This window comes from Phyllopteryx taeniolatus, chromosome 11 (assembly GCF_024500385.1).
Source record: "Phyllopteryx taeniolatus isolate TA_2022b chromosome 11, UOR_Ptae_1.2, whole genome shotgun sequence".
In the NCBI taxonomy this organism is placed as follows: domain Eukaryota; kingdom Metazoa; phylum Chordata; class Actinopteri; order Syngnathiformes; family Syngnathidae; genus Phyllopteryx; species Phyllopteryx taeniolatus.
In genome coordinates, this window is record NC_084512.1 from 15256678 (window position 1) to 15274049 (window position 17372).

The 17372-nt window shown below is 41.7% G+C and overlaps 1 protein-coding gene across 7 annotated transcripts in view; it reads left to right on the forward strand.

The window, feature by feature from the left end:
- Nucleotides 1-476: 476 nt before the first annotated feature.
- Nucleotides 477-17372, forward strand: part of col21a1 (collagen, type XXI, alpha 1) — a 37580-nt gene continuing 20684 nt past the window's right edge. For 6 of the 7 annotated variants that reach the window (XM_061790528.1, XM_061790530.1, XM_061790531.1 and 3 more), the window contains exons 1-8: nucleotides 477-587; nucleotides 1036-1097; nucleotides 3482-3851; nucleotides 11363-11488; nucleotides 11658-12218; nucleotides 13151-13316; nucleotides 13389-13617; nucleotides 15609-15782. In XM_061790528.1, coding sequence (XP_061646512.1) covers nucleotides 11392-11488; nucleotides 11658-12218; nucleotides 13151-13316; nucleotides 13389-13617; nucleotides 15609-15782 — 1227 coding nt within the window. In that variant the 5' untranslated portion in view covers nucleotides 477-587; nucleotides 1036-1097; nucleotides 3482-3851; nucleotides 11363-11391. The remainder of the gene's footprint in view (nucleotides 588-1035; nucleotides 1098-3481; nucleotides 3852-11362; nucleotides 11489-11657; nucleotides 12219-13150; nucleotides 13317-13388; nucleotides 13618-15608; nucleotides 15783-17372) is intronic. The other variant, XM_061790529.1, reaches the window with a different exon arrangement.

Below are 17372 nucleotides of genomic sequence, written 5' to 3' on the forward strand. Positions count from 1 at the left end.
AAGTTCTATTTTTAGTCGTACCTCCTAGAACTAATACCGTATAGGTGACGCAAACCATAGCCCGTCACTCATTGGTTGAACAGATTCATCATCACCGCAACATTGTGACATTTGAGGGTACAAGATGTAAATTACTAAATTGTTGCTCAAACTTAGCTCTGGATGCTGCATTATTGTACTCCACAGTGTCCACTTTGCTGTAGCGGTGTGTTTTTTACCAAGAGGTCAGTAGAGATGGCAGTGATTTCTCTGTCTGTCTGTCTGTCTGTCTGTCTGTCTGTCCGTCCCACTCTAAACACAGTAGTAGCCCCTTGAACCAAGAGCTCACGTAACACCCTTGAATGGTGTTGTTTTAGGGAGCAAACCAGAAGCCTGCAGTCTTTAAACAGAAATGATTGCACGGCATCAGAATGTCTGCATATTTCATCAGCAGATCGGCCACTCCCACGCTCCACACCCCCACTCAGCATTTGCCTGCGCAATCCAACGGAGACTGCTGAGGCTCAGGGTCAACCAGGCCACAGTGGGCAACCACCAGAACTTCATCTTGGCACAGAACAAGGTTTGATGTCACCTGCACCTGGCAGGTAGGATTTTTGTACATAGCCTCGCTAATACACCAGTATAGGCTACATACAGTGGATTTTAGAGACTTGAAGAAAGCCAGTGAAAGTCATTCCAAAGAGTAAAAACAGAGTTAAAACTGTCTGTACAGTACTGTTGAATTTTAGTCAGTCATAAAGGAAGCAGTAGCTATTTATCACTTTGTCTATTTATATCACAAGTTATAAAATGTGTTTAAGTGTCAGAAATTCTCTATGTTCTAAAAACAAACTAGAGTAGGGAACGTAATCTCTATCATTTAGAACTACAGCATGTGATACAGATGTCGACACGCTGCTGACGATACGATAAACATTTAAGATATGTGCAAAGCCTCTCCTAATGCAGTACAGTAGGATTATTTTCAATTGTGATGCAATATGATTTGGCAGAAAAAAGTTGCAATACTTAGCTCACCTTTTTTCACACAAGAGGCAACCCTGGAGCTTGTAGATGTCGCCGATTCCGAAGAAGCTGCAGCGGCAGACCACACTGTAAGTACTTACATTTGTTGGGTTGCTGATGTACGGCATATTTTCATATTAGTTTTGTAGTAACATTGGACCTCGGGACATGCACTGAGCCTCCCTCATAACACCTGTACTTTGTTTAGACTCACAATAGTGTGGGATTTGATATGAACACCGAACACCTGAAAGAACCTCCATACAAGCACGCCCAGAATGCATGAATAAAACTACACAAGTGTCAACTGTGGGCAGCAACGACATGGAAGTCAACAATAATAAATAAGCAATACAAATATTATACACCATTTAGCTGACTTGGACTCACTTTTCGCCCAATATGTTAAAATTGAGCTGACCTCAGCATTACTCCACTGGATGACGTTTTCCCATGTACCATATTGAGACCATATTTAACTTTCCACACACTATATATGTCCTTGATTGGTTCATTGTCAGGACATCAAGCTCACATTGACAGAGTAGAGCTCATCTCTCCGTTTACGGTGCTGTCGCATTGGCAGATATCTGATACAGTTGTTGGATACCATTTTTTCCTCTTTATACTTCCATGACTCATATCAATGCGCCGCCACAAGAAATCTGAATTGTGTCACTTGTAAATCCAGCCAAAGTAACAAAGGCTGTCTTTCACATCAATTATACTTGCAAGAAAATTGATTTTACAGATTGAAATGAGATTTAAGGGGTGCATCGCAATTCATATACGCTACTCTATACCCATCATGACAATAATGTTTTGCAATAGTGTCCATCATGTCAGTGCAATCAGCACGAATGACTACACCCATATACAGTGGGTACGGAAAGTATTTAGACCCCCTTAAATTTTTCACTATTTGTTATATTGCAGCCATTGGCTAAAATCATTTAAGTTACAGCTCACAGTGCATGTCAGAGCAAATGAGAATCATGAGATCAAAGGAACTGCCTGAAGAGCTCAGAGACAGAATTGTGGCAAGGCACAGATCTGGCCAAGGTTACAAAAAAAATATTTGCTGGACTTAAGGTACCTACGAGAACAGTGGCCTCCATAATCCTTAAATGGAAGACGTTTGGGACGACCAGAACCCTTCCTAGAGGTGGCCGTCCGGCCAAACTTAGCACTCGAGTGAGAAGAGCCTTGGTGAGAGAGGTAAAGAAGAACCCAAAGATCACTGTGGCTGAGCTCCAGAGATGCAGGCGGGAGATGGGAGAAAGTTCGAGAAAGTCAACCATCACTGCAGCCCTCCACCAGTCGGGGCTTTGTGGCAGAGTGGCCCGACAGAAGACCCTCCTCAGTGCAAGACACATGAAAGCCCGCATGGAGTTTGCTAAAAAAAAAAAAAAAAAAAACACCTGAAGGACTCCAAGATGGTGAGAAATAAGATTCTCTGGTCTGCTGAGACCAAGATAGAACTTTTTGGCCTTAATTCTAAGCGGTATGTGTGGCGAAAACCAGGCACTGCTCATCACCTGTCCAATACAGTCCCAACAATGAAGCATGGTGGTGGCAGCATCATGCTGCGGGGGTGTTTTTCAGCTGCAGGGACAGGATGACTGGTTGCAATCGACGGAAAGATGAATGCTGTCAAATATAGGGATATCCTGGACGAAAACCTTCTCCAGAGTGCTCAGAACCTCAGACTGGGCTGAAGGGTTGCCTTCCAACAAGACAATGACCCTAAGCACACAGCTAAAATAACGAAGGAGTGGCTTCAGAACAACTCTTTGACTGTTCTTGAATGGCCCAGCCAAAGCCCTGACAATTGAGCATCTCCGGATAGACCTGAAAATGGCTGTCCACCAACGTTCACCAGCCAACCTGACAGAACTGGAGAGGATCTGCAAGGAGGAATGGCAGAGGATCCCCAAATCCAGGTGTGAAAAACTTGTTGCATCATTCCCCAAAAGACTCATGGCTGTATTAGCTCAAAATGGGGCTTATACTAAATACTGAGCAAAGGGTCTGAATACTTATGGCTGTGTGATATTTCAGTTTTTCTTTTTTAATAAATCTGCAAAAATGTCAACAATTCCTTTTTTTCTGTCAATATGGGGTGCTGTGTATACATAAACAAGGAAAAGAATTAACTTAAAAGATTTTAGCAAACGGCTGCAATATAACAAAGAGTGAAAATTTGAAGGGGGTCTGAATACTTTCCGTACCCACTTACATCTTATACTTTTTAAGTACTGTAATCAGTACCAGTGAATGTCTAAGGATTGAATCCTGATCCTGACAATACTTTTATGTGAAAAAAAGTCCTATCACAGCAAAAGTTTGCTGATAAATTGTCATTTATGCTGAGCAATGCATGTGCAACTTAATAAAAAGACTCCAATTTGTGGGTTGATCCCGTTCTTGCCTTGCTTCTAGAAATGTCCATGTTCTCTGCTTATGCCCTCAGCAATCCACCATTCCAAACCCACAACACTTGGAAGGAGACTGCTCTCATTACTCTTATTTTCCTTCTGGACCGTCAGAGATGGGCTGTCTGTTGTACAATTTCATGCTCTCCTTATCGGCTTCTCTTTCCACCCATATTAATTGAGGCTGGCAATATGCCAGTGTGAATGTGGCGTGAGGGGGGTGGAGAGGAGAAAGAAGAAGAACAGAAGCATAGGCGACTGAGGGAGGGCCTTCTTTCATTCACCAGACAAAACGTGCTTTTCTTTATTCACTTTCTGTCAATTCTGGACTGGGAACAGTAATGATCATTGATCTCTCTTAATGAGGAGGATTAACAAGAATCCCAAAAGGTCTTGGAACGCTGACAGGTAAGATCTATCTGCAATAACACCTGTGTTATTATATGCATGTGTCAAATGTATCATTGTAGGTTGTTTACACTTACAAATGCAAAAGGTTTTAGTGATTTTGATTGTATTGTGGTTAGTTTTGTCAAGGTCCAACACAATGTCAGCTTTGAATCAAAGTGTTGCAGGGTTGGCATATTGAAGTCATTAAGTACAATTATCGTGTTAAGTGTTTGTTTGACTGTCAAAAAATTTCCTGGCTATCTCAGGTCTCATAAATAGATTTTTTTTTATTCACATTTTCCTGAATCTCTGCAAGCACATCCTCATCAAATGTAAACTGCAAGTACATATATATATATATATATATATATATATATATATATATATATATATATACATATATATATATATATATATATATATATATATATATATATTGAAAAGCAGACCATGTAATGCAGAACATATGAAGGGCAATAATCTATCGGACTTGGAGTAGTAAATATAAAATTTGGACGTTCTGGTTGGAAAGCATTAGGATCCCTCTGAGCTAATGCTGACAAGACTTTTGGATGTTGAGTAGATTTCGAAGGAGAACTACTAACATTTCTTGGCCTTCCTTAGTTGCTTGAAGAATTTGGCAGCGGTAAATCTCCATGATCTTGGCTGCAGATCAGCAACAGAAGTTGTTGATTTTGGAATAGAACAGCTTCCTTTTGCCAAATTTACATCACATAAGTGCTGTATGACCTCACCTACTCAAAATACAGATACCAACTCTTATGGACATCCATCCATCCATATTCTGTACCGCTTATCCTCACGCGGGTCGCGGGCGTGCTGAAGCCTATCCCAGCTATCTTTGGGCGAGAGACAGGGTATACCCTGAACTGGTCGCCAGCCAATTGCAGAACTCTTATGGACATAATATTTTAATGTTATCGTATTGTAATTATATACTGTACATGTCTCACACAACAGTCAGTGCTATGATTTAAAGTGAAATTTCCAATGTGGCAAAGAGGTACAATTTGGAGTTCAAAATTTTTTTGTTTTAAAAAAATGCCTCAGAAATCAAACAAAACCTGAAGTTCAAACAATCTTGTGGGTCAGACGAGATACAGTATCAGCAAATTTCAGCTCATTGGGCACATAACTGATTGAGTACAATAAGATAAGGGGTAGAAAATGAATGAATGAATGAATGAAAATCCCATTATATCCCACAGCCCAACAATTCATCACCCATCCATTCATTTTGTGCAGCGCTTTCCCTCATTTGGGTCTCCAATGGGGTGAGCTGACTTTCCCAGCTGACTCTGGGAGAGATCACACATATAGTTGTCCTTTTATTTTTGATGAATTGTACAGTTATACATTATACTTATTTTTACATGTGTATGACAGTTAATTTTAAGAATGATAAAATGTTACTTAAAGCGTAAGCTTACAGTTAGTAAATTGTGGTGACAGTTTGAGCCTGAGCAAATGAATTAAACTTTTCTTTAAATATAACAACTTGGAAGTCAATCTGGATTGTGTTCAAGTTTAGAGGTTCCACTGTAATATCATTTTAAATGTGACAAACTGTTATTGCTACCAAAAGTAATTCTGGATCAACTGGATTTAAAAACAAAAGATTTACATTATACTTTTCAAAGTAGTGGTTAATTAGATGCTGCAGTCATTGCTGGAATTTCTTTAACTTTTGAGTGGAAAACAAGTTGGGATTTCGATATAATTTTCTGAACAAAGCCCATGGTTGTGAAATTGCCCCGCATCAATCCAAATATAGACATCTGTTGGTTTAACTGTGTTACACAGGCATTTTAATGCAATGTAACGCAGCATGAGTTCACTCGATTCTTATTCCTTGCTGAAAGCTGCCCTCGCTCATTATGAAGTACATGTGTTTGGAACTGGTGGAGGGTCGGGAATTTGACTGTCTGACAGTGTAGACGATTTCCATGTGGTTTGAGCAGAGATGTAGAAACACTGCATTTGGGGAAAGGCATTGGAGGGGAGAAGTCGTCCAGGCTTCACCTTGCCAATGAGGGGGTTTTCCAGCAGTCTCCTCCAAATCTCTGCTGGGAAAAATTCTGAATAAAATGGCTTTCACAACCAGTTGAAGCATTGTTCAACTGTGTCGCTTCAGTGCCGAGTTAACATTGTGGAAAATTTGAATCACATTAATACTGGAACCCTTCCTTTGGTTCAACAGAAATGGATGAACGCTAAAGGCTAAGGGTGAAATCTCAGCTACTGTTTGGTTGATCTTGATGTGTCATAATCTGAAAAAAAGATTGACAATATTGCCATTTATATGCAAATGGCATCTGTCCCAGAAGTTCTGCCTCTTACAGTACATGGCAGAATATCTGGTCCTCATTTGCAACTGCTTCCTTTAAGCATGTCAGTTTTTTCTCTCTTCCACGTGTTTGAAACCAGCATCATCTAATACGGCGACCGCAGAAACGGCTTCGATGATCAAATGTCTGCTGTCGGCTCACATGCAACTCATTCGTTAGCTTACATATTACATTACAGCTCTAATTTCATGAGGATGGACGTCATGATAAAACCATATTATGTCCAATATTGTTAGTAGCATGCACAGTGAAGCTAAAATGGAGTCATGCATAATTAGAGCAGGCTGACTGTTTAATGGCAAAGCCAATATTTTTACTGGTATTGCGCTTTCTTGAACATTGCATTGCATTAAAAATAATACATTGATTAATGTCCAGTTGCATGAACCACTATGTTTTTCTGACAAGTACTCAATTGGGTTCATGCAGAAAGTGAGTTCTGTAGTCATTTCCTGCAGTTCTGAGAGGCTCCGCTCAGTAGCTAAATGCCATAATCATATAATTATGATGTCAAAATGTGGGATGAGAAATACCAAAAACATAGAATGATCGCAGGTCTGGCTTTAACGTTTATTGTCCTTGAAACATGGGATTTAAATTGCATTTTATAATTTTGTAAAATAAGTGGAGTTTAAGCCAGTGATTGAGAAAACATTGACAGAGCAAGTCATAAGAACGGACACAAAGTTAATATCCATCCATCCATTTTCTGAGCCGCTTCTCCTCGCTAGGGTCGCGGGCGTGCTGGAGCCTATCCCAGCTGTCATCGGGCAGGAGGCGGGGTACACCCTGAACTGGTTGCCAGCCAATCGCAGGGCACATAGAAACAAACAACCATTCGCACTCACAGTCATGCCTACGGGCAATTTAGAGTCTCCAATTAATGCATGTTTTTGGGATGTGGGAGGAAACCGGAGTGCCCGGAGAAAACCCACGCAGGCACGGGGAGAACATGCAAACTCCACACAGGCGGGGACGGGGATTGAACCCCGCACCTCAGAACTGTGAGGCTGACGCTCTAACCAGTCGGCCACCGTGCCGCCACAAAGTTAATATGCATATTATATTTGCTAATGGTACTTTTTATTATTACTTCTGTCTCACAGCAAAAAAAAATGTTAAATCTGGTGAGCTTCCCCTAAAATGCCTCAACATGTACTGAATGTAAGGCGAATTTTAGACTAGTGCTTGTGCTTGTCTCTATGTAAAGACACAGTCACACTGGGCCAGTTCCATCACACCAGTGATCCTTGTCCCTTCCTTGTCCCCGGCTTCCCTGTCATCACCGCGCCGCTCTCCTGCTTCAGCGCCTTTGCATCCGCCGTCACTTCCTGATTCAAAGTTGCAACTTTCCTGACATTGTGGCTAATTTCTATTAGAAACGGTGGTCATTATCATTAATACCCTGCACCTACCCCTCATCGCATTGATTTTGCTACATGTCCAGGTGGGCCCCCCTCTGGAGCTAGGCCTAGAGGTGGGGCTCGAAGGCAAGCGCCTGGTGGCCGGGCCTGCACCCATGGGGCCCGGCCGGGCACAGCCCGAAAGGGTAACGTGGGTCCCCCTTCCTGTGGCTCACCACCTGTGGGAAGGGCCAAAGGGGTCGGGTGCAGTGTGAGCTGGGCGTTGGCCGAAGGCAGGGACCTTGGCGAGCCGATCCCCGGCTACAGAAGCTGGCTCTAGGTACGGGGAATGTCCCCTCTCTGGCAGGGAAGGAGGCTGAGCTGGTATGTGAGGTCGAGAAGTTCCGACTAGATATAGTCGGACTAGCCTCCACGCACAGCTTGGGCTCTGGTACACTGCAGTCCTCTCGAGAGGGCTTTGACTCTCTTCCACTCTGGAGTTGCCCACGGTGAGAGGCGCTGAGCAGGTGTGGGTATACTTATTGCCCCCCGACTCGGCTCCTGTACGTTGGGGTTCACCCCGGTGGACAAGAGGGTAGCCTACCTCCGCCTTAGGGTGGGGGGACGGGTCCTGACTGTTGTTTGTGCCTATGCACCAAACACCAGTTCAGAGTACCCACCCTTTTTTGAGACCTTGGAAGGGGTGCTGGAGAGCGCTCCCGCTGGGGACTCCATCGTTCTGCTGGGGGAATGCTCACATGGGCAATGACAGTGAGACCTGGAAGGGCGTGATTGGGAGGAACGGCCCCCCCGATCAGAACCCGAGAGGTGTTCTGTTATTGGACTTCTGTGCTCATCACGGATTGTCCATAACGAACACCATGTTCAAGCATAAGGGTGTCCACACGTGCACCTGCACCAGGACACCATAGGTTGCAGTTCGATGATCGACTTTGTGGTCGTGTCATTGGACTTGTGGCCGCATGTCTTGGACACTCGGGTGAAGAAAGGGGCGGAGCTGTCAACAGATCACCACCTGGTAGTGAGTTGGCTCCGATGGTAGGGGAAGATGCCTGGCGGGCCCAAACGTATTGTGAGGGTCCGCTGGGAACGTCTGGCAGAATCCCCTGTCAGAAGGAGTTTCAACTCCCACCTGCGGCAGATCTTCACCATCGTCTCAGGGAGGCGGGGGACATTGAGTCCGAGTGGACCATGATCCGCGCCTCTATTGCCGAGGCGGCCGACCGGAGCTGTGGCCGCAAGGTAGTTGGTGCCTGTCGTGGTGGCCATCCATGAACCCGTTGGTGGACACCAACGGTTAGGGAGGCCGTCAAGCTGAAGAAGGAGTCCTATCGGGCCTTCTTGGCCTGTTCGGTGAGGCCATGGAAAAAGACTTTCGGACGGCTTTGAGGAAATTCTGGTCCACCATCCGGCGTCTCAGGAGGGGAAAGCAGTGCACCACCAACACTGTGTATAGTGGGGATGGGGCGCTGCTGACCTCGACTCTGGATGTTGTGAGTCGGTGGGGAGAATACTTTGAAGACCTCCTCAACTTCACCGACACGCCTTCCCATTAGGAAGCAGAGTCTGGGTTCTCTGAGGCGGGCTCTCCTATTTCTGGGGTTGAGGTCACCGAGGTGGTTACAAAGCTCCTTGGTGGCAAGAATACAGAATACTTTGGATCAGTATGCCAACTCGTGGGTTACTTAACCAAACATTTTGCCACGTATATGTAGCTAAATCCATTCATTAAATCCATTCAATCTTGACTGCAGAATGTACCTTGGACAAAGGCAAGGTTTAGAAGTTTTAAATCAGTACAGTATTTTTTTTATTTATTTATTTTTTCAAAAAAAGATAACATAATTGTTTTGCACCTAAAACTACTGTATGTTTGGAGCTGAGATGTGTTTTAATCTGATTTCCAGTCAAATTTTGAAAAAAAAAAAAAAAAGATTCAGTTGACATTAATAGGCTGAAGCAGAGCGAGTAGGCGTGCACCGCAAAAAAAAAATCATCCTTTCAGCAGAATTTGCATTGGGAAACAGTTGCATAAGTGTTGAGGAGAAAGCCTTTGGGATGGTCAGATAAAACCATAACAGAAAAAGATGGTTCGAGGGGAAAGCATCAGAAATCAACTCCCTCTGCAGGGCCTAAATAGTACATTGGAAATGAGTTAGCTATTTTCACACGGCCTTCCTGGCAAACTGGTGCCTCACTGATTTTCTCAGAGCACTGCAACTTCCGCCAACATTCCATTAACATGCATGTTAACTTAAGACGACATTGTGTGAACTTGAGGCTTATTAATTATAATAAAAACTTTGTAGCACCTTTAAAAACACAGTTACAAGTTGCTTCTGAGTAAAAAAACAAAAAAAACAAAGGTTTTTGGTGGTTTGTTTATATGTGCCCTGCGATTGCCCTGGCAACCAGTCCGTGGTGTACTCAGCCTTTTATCCAAAGTCACCTGAGAGCCAGCACACCCACGACCCTGGTGAGGATAAATGGTGTAGAAGATGGATCGATGAATTCCATCCATCCATCCATCCATTTTCTGAGCTGGGGTCGCGGGCGTGCCGGAGCCTATCCCAGCTATCTTCGGGCAGGAGGCGGGGTACACCCTGAACTGGTTGCCAGCCAATCGCAAGGCACATACAAACAAACAACCATTTGCACTCACATTCACACCTACGGGCAATTTAGAGACGTCAATTAACCTACCACGCCTGTTTTTTGGGATATGGGAGGAAACCGGAGTACCCAGAGAAAACCCACGCAGGCACGGGGAGAACATGCAAACACCACACAGGCGGGCCGGCGATTGAACCACGGTCCTCAGAACTGTGAGGCAGATGCCCATTTTCTACAATGCATTTCCTCAATTAGGGTTGTGGCCAAGCTGGAGCCTATCTCAGCTGATTTTGGGTCTTCAATGAACACAACAAGCATGTTTTTGGAATATGGGAGGAAGACGGAGTACGCAAATAAACCTCCCGCAAGCACAGGGAGAACAGTCAATTCATCATGTTACTAAAAATATTTCACTTGAATAGTGGAATGATAAATGGGAGGACCCCGTGACCCTGAACAGAATAAGCGGTATTGACAATGGATGGATGGACTGATAATTGGGAGGAAAAACATGCAGGACAAGTATTGGCAAAATTATTTACGTTGACTTATTTATAGTCTTTAGACGAAGTGTGTTCTCAGGTTTGAGGGATGAACTGGTAATCCCACAGGAAACAGTGAGCACTAATTCAAGGGTAATTGTGGTTTAGAGGTTCATTATACCATTCATTTAGTAAAGCTGACAGTGTCAAGTGAGGATTTGCTGCATAACGTCAGAAAGGAAAATGCTTTAGTGTGTCAAGGTAGTGGTCCCCAACCACTGGGGCATGGACCGGTACTGGGCCAGGGGCTATGTGGTGCCGGGCCACACAGATAAGTTTATTTGTATTTATTTATTTATTTATTTTTGCGGCGCGTGAGACAGGCCACGCTCCACCCCACCCCGTCGGGAACACTCCGTCTCCCCAACATATCGAGAAACTCATGCGGCGTCAAGCATGGCGCAGGTGTTAAACTTTACACTCTGGTTGTGGCATTCTGCTGTCCACATTTTTAACACGTGTCAAGACCATCGGATGGCCAGCGCGAAAGGGGCTTCTGAAATTCTGATACTTTGTCGGAAGGATGCAAATTCACAGGTTGACTTCAACCCTACATTGAGCACCAGTACCTTACACACAGGAAAGTGAGAGAGGAAAATGCCACCTTAGGCCTATTAAGACGTTTTTCACTTTCTTTACAGGTGCAACTGAAAGTTAATGCTGCGGCATTATGGCTTACAAAGCAACATCAATCCCTTGTGTCTTAAGATGCCTGTGCTTCGTGTTTCTTCATTGGCTTAATGCAGCACAAGATGAAGACCTAAGGAGTAAGAACTCTTTGGTCCTCACTTCACTTTCGTTGCTTGTTGTCTTCCATATAACCTATGCATTGATGAAGTAAAGTTAATTATTCTTTTAATAAATTATACCTTTGTTCAAACAAACCAAATGTATTGAAAATCACCTCACTAAAGTTTTGCTTTCTGTCTTATTCAGGTTGTAGGACCGCACCAGGTGATTTGGTATTTATTGTTGATGGTTCTTGGAGTGTTGAAGATGTAAACTTTGAAATAGTAAAACGCTGGCTTGTCAACATAACCAAAAACTTCAAAATTGGACAGAAATTTACCCAAGTTGGTGTTGTCCAGTACACCGACGATCCCATTTTAGAAATACCTCTGGGGAAGTATTCCACAAATAAAGATCTCATTAGAGCCATGGAATCCATTGAGTACATGGGAGGAAACACAAGGACTGGCACAGCCATTGAGTTTGCCACAGGCAAACTGTTTGGCCTCTCTGAGCGTGGCCCGATGGGCGTGTCCCGAATTGCAGTTGTGCTCACCGATGGGAAGTCTCAAGATGAGGTTTCAAAGGCAGCAGAAGCCGCAAGAAAAAAAGGAGTCATTTTGTTTGCGATTGGTGTGGGATCAGAGACAGAGGAGGGACAGTTGAGAGCCATCGCAAATCAGCCATTTTCAACTTACGTCTTCTCTGTTGAGGACTACAGAGGTATTTCTAGGATCGTCCAAGTCATACGGCAGAAAGTGTGTGAAGGTAAGAAACTGCTTATCTAGGGCCTGTTTGCACAACACTGTTTTTAACTGAAAAGGTTTTTTTTATTTGTTTTGAACATTTAGTCTTGTATTTTACTGAGAGGGGTGGTGTGCACTCTGGACTGATCGCCAGTCAAGTGCAGGGCACATACAGTATAGACAAACAACTATTCACAGTTATAGCTATGTAACAACCCATGCAAGCACAGGGAGAACATGTACACACCACACAGTTCCAGCAGCGACTCAAATCCAGATCTCCTGACTTTGAGACAGATGTGCTTACCACTATGTCAGTGTGTTGCCAGCATGACAATTTGAGCTACAGCCATGAAGACCTCCATTATGGCACAATTCTCCAGGATAATGCTTATTCTGCACAAGCGATTGTTGCAATCACAATCACATAGTGTTTTCTTGAGATTGCTAACTACTGGACTTGCATTCATATTGCAGCTTTTTCAAAAATCTTTTGTGGATCTTTTTGACATGCTCCATCCACATGGTCAGCAGTAGAGGAAACATTTAACAAAATGAAAAAGCTTTCCCAGTTTTGCTATGTTTTATAAAGTGTTTTATTGTAAACAGTGGACCCCCACATATTCGTGGTTCAGCACCTGTGGATTCACCCATTCACATTCTTTTTTTCAATTATTTTTTCAGTTTGTAAAATGAGTATAGATGATTTATCGCCTCTTATTTAAATTTTTTTTTTGTGTTTAAAAACAAATAAAAATTAATGAAATTATAATGTCAATTAACCGTGGATTTTCACTGTTCACGGTCCGGCCAGGTTCCTATCCACTGTACCGCAAACTATTGAGTTTAAGGATTTGTTGAGTGTGTTTCAATTAAGTTGAAGAGCTTGACTACTTAAATATAAAATATGAGTTGTTGTACAAGTCTTTCACTGTTCTTTTTTTTTTTACTCAGAGACTGTTTGTCCTGCGAGAATACCTATCGATTCCCGAAATGAGAAAGGATTTGATATCCTATTCCATTTAAATTTGGCCAAAAAAGCCAAAAAGACAAAAGGAACATATCATGGCACAAAGGCCTATGAGGTGTCATCGCGTATTGACTTGAGTGAAGCTACAAGGTGATCATTTGACTTTCATTCTTTCTGCATCGTCCTTTGGGAGTTCGGAGCTGAGTTCATTTGTTATTTCAGGACACTTTTCCCTGATGGCCTCCCGCCATCATATGTATTCGTTGCCACTCTGAGATACAAGGGATCAGTGGCATTGGAGGAGTGGGACCTGTGGAGGATCCAGATGCGTGACGGGAGACCTCAGATGGCAGTGAGCCTAAACGGACTTGACGGCACCGTCCAGTTCACCACAACCAGTCACTCACTAAGTGGAACGCAAACTGCCACATTTTCACGGCACACCGCGATGGTATGTAGCTGTGTAAGAGGGAAATTTGCTTTGTTAGCTCATCATTGCTAATTTTAATCAAACTACGAAACAAGTTAAGCTGACCCTGAAATGTTGCTACATCGTGTTGCCAAGCTAATTTATTGCAATTATTGTACATCCAAATACTTAGGGACACAATTGTACATATACAATGCAGCTCAAGTATCCTTCCATACATTTTCTATCGTGCTTATCCTCATTTGGGTTGCAGGTGAGCTTGGAGCCTACCCAAGCTGATTTTGCGCGAGAGACGGGGTGCACTCTGGACTGGTTGCCATCTAATCGCAGGACACATATAGACAAACAACCATTCACATTCACATTTAAACCTAAGGATAACTTAGAGTCTTCAATTAACCTAACATGCAGGTATTTGGGATGTAAGAGGAAGCCAGAGTACCTGAAGAAAATGCATGTAAAGATGTAAAGATTTGACTGTAGATGTACTAACCGCTAGACCACAGTGCTGCCTCCACTGCTCAAACAAACTATATAAAATAAATAAAAGTTGTAGAATATTTGGTTGGAAAGTTCTATAATATATATTATATTTGTCTCAAATATTACAGCCTTGAAATCTTTGTCTTGTCATTAAAAATTATACTAATTAAAAACACTAAACTCACAATAAATAGGCACCCTTCAATATGTTGAACATACAGTAACATAAATTACATAAACATGCCTTTGACTTGCTGTTGGTAAAACCTCATTATTTTAGAGGCTCCCTACTGTCTGACAGGGCCCAATTGGTACGCCTGTTTAAAAGTTTAAATGACGGTGGGACGGGTTAATGTTTATAGCAGTTGTGCTAAACCAGTGGCACCTTGTAGCTCTGTCCTTGTAGAGTTCATTAGTGCATAGTTCAGCACACTCGAAAGGTCAGTTAAAATCATGACTCCTCAAAAGGTGTCATGGCAGAAAAAGAAAGGAGTGTGGATGCACCCACCATTTCTCCTGCACTTAAACAAAATACAGCAGAATAGTTGAGCTTTGAACGTGACCAGCTGGTAATACAATAGGAAAGATTCCAAAACAGTTGAGAGACAAATAACAGAATATTCTTGGAGGCACCAATAAATGGAGGCCCTGATGGATTTTGACATGTAGACTCATCACGATTCACTACTTTTGCTTCATGATTTTGACATATAATATGCTATGACATGTGATCCATTTATTCTGTGACTTAATACCTACACTTTACTGAAAGGGACATGTTTTTTTTGTTGTTTTTTTTCAAAATAAAAAACTGAAAATATTTATAATGATGACCATTCTAATTTAATTAATTAATAATAATTAATAATTTTTCCACTATAGTCATTATTAGGGATATAGACAAAATATCGATATTGTCATACTGTATCATATACACCAGTAAGATAATAGAAAAGAGAATGTTTGAATCCAACTTCTTTAATTATGATGTATGCTTAATGTGCAAAGTCATTTAGCCCTGTTTTCACTTCTTCAGTGACATAGATATTTGTGACGTGTCATGTACAGTATGTTTTTCCTCCACTATATCAATTATCACTTTATTTATTGTTGTTATTGTTGCCTTTGGCAATATATTACAATAGTATCTCAAGTAACTCTATGAGTCCCACCCCTATTCATTAGTAAGAATAAGACATGGTTCTACTGCCGAAAAATAAGCTCAAGTAACCAAAGATTGGTCCTTGGCCTTTTAGGGGTTCCATTGATTTATTGTACATAGTAATGTACGGCTGCTGAGGAGGTAACCTAAGCAGCTTTACGATGAAGATGCTAAACAAGACAATTTCATTTTAAATCCGAACAAAAACGGTTAAAATACAATTAGATGCAGTATGCATAATTGTGAATGGCTAAAGTGACTTCATTGGGATTTCTATGCCCACTGCCTGATATATACTGTATGTACAGTACATATATTTTTGTAATTGATCATTTCCTGTTGTTTTTGCTTTTGTTTATGACCGAAGAAACTGTTTGATGAGAAATGGCACCAACTGCGACTTCTGGTCACAGAGGAGGACGTCACTCTTTATGTTGATGACCTGGAAATGGAAACACTGACTTTGGAGCCTCCTGTTGGCATTTTCATCAATGGAAAAACTCAAGTTGGAAAATATGTCAGTAAAGAAACAACAGCACCAGTAAGCACTGTCAGATTGTCAAAGTTTATTGTGGAACATATTCTCAAGACATTTTTAAAGTACTGCTTTATAAAGAGAGTAATGTCCTTATGGTATAAGAAGTGCTTTTAAACAAAACGTCCTTTAATCAGTGCAATGATGATAAACCTCTCCTGGAGTTATGTAACAGAAGTAACAGTTGGATATTCAAAACTCTTCTGATACATTTGTAAACAATTTAACTGTTCGCTCATTGTGGCACACACTACGGCCATAACTATCCATCAGCACAAAGGGGTAATAAAAGTTCATAAAAGTTATTTATGCATGGAAAACAACAAAAAAACACATCAGGGTGGTAATTTATTTTCAAATAATAAACATTTTAATAACATTTCAACCTACAAATATTCAAATCTCTGTTGTCATGGCACCGTAAACATGTACAAATATTTCTGCTTACATGGTAACTGATTTTAAATAGTCTGTGCAAGATTTCGGAGGCAATTCGCCACTAACCCCAAAAAAATATCAAATAAAAATGTAATGATGGGTTTGTGTACTGTAGTTCCTCAGAAGCCGCCTCACTCTAATAAACAGTGAATCTCAATTAATCTCTGGGTCCATCATCTACTTGAAACAGATAAACCTTTTTTTTTCCACTCAGAAAAAAATATAGGTGATAACTGTAATTACGTCCCATTATCGGCCCTATTGGTCAGAGTTTGATATTAAAGCGCTACCTGCTGGGACCAACTAAACTTTGTTGGTAGCTAATTTGCTAACAAAAACAGCAAGACCCAATAAAATCACGCAAACATTCTTTCAGAAGTGAGGAGACGCTTTGTTCTGACTGGAAATGACCGAAGAAAGTGGCAAAAGACTACAAGAGATATTCATGAAAAATATTAGACAGTTGTTATTTTAATGTTTTAAAATGTATTTATATCACTTATCTTCACTTATCACTTATCCTACTCGTACCCTGGTAACTTTGTAGCATGTAATCAACAGCATTCAATGGTAAATTCATGAATATACCTCTTCTAAGGAAGGGTATGACTAACTAATTTATAATCTTTTGTCAAAATATTAATTTAAAAAATGAGAATAGAAAATATTTTATCTGTTAACACTATGTCTTACAATCTTGTATCCATTTCCATCTATAATTTCCAGCAAAAGATTATTAGATAGTTAAAAAATTCAGGATGTTGTACTGTAAATCAAAACCTGACCAGACCTGACTAAATTTGAGTTTCACTATTATTTCAATCAAGCACTATTAACTTTATGTGGGCTATGCTAAACAATTTTAAAATCTTTGCTAATATACACATTTTTGTTATGAGTGGATTGCATGTGTGTATGTGATTGTTGTATGGGTCTTATTGGTAAGAACAATATTACGGAGACAAGTGGTTGAAACGAAATCTCCGGGCGCTCCCCCTGAGAAGCTCAGTCATGCGGGAGGGGCTCAGAGTAGGGCTGCTACTCCTCTGCATTGAGAGGGCGTGGGGGTTGACGGGGAGGGGGGCATTGGGTCACTCACACTTGCACACTTGGGTCCTATAGATGTTTACAAAGTCACTCCCCGCACACTTCATTTGT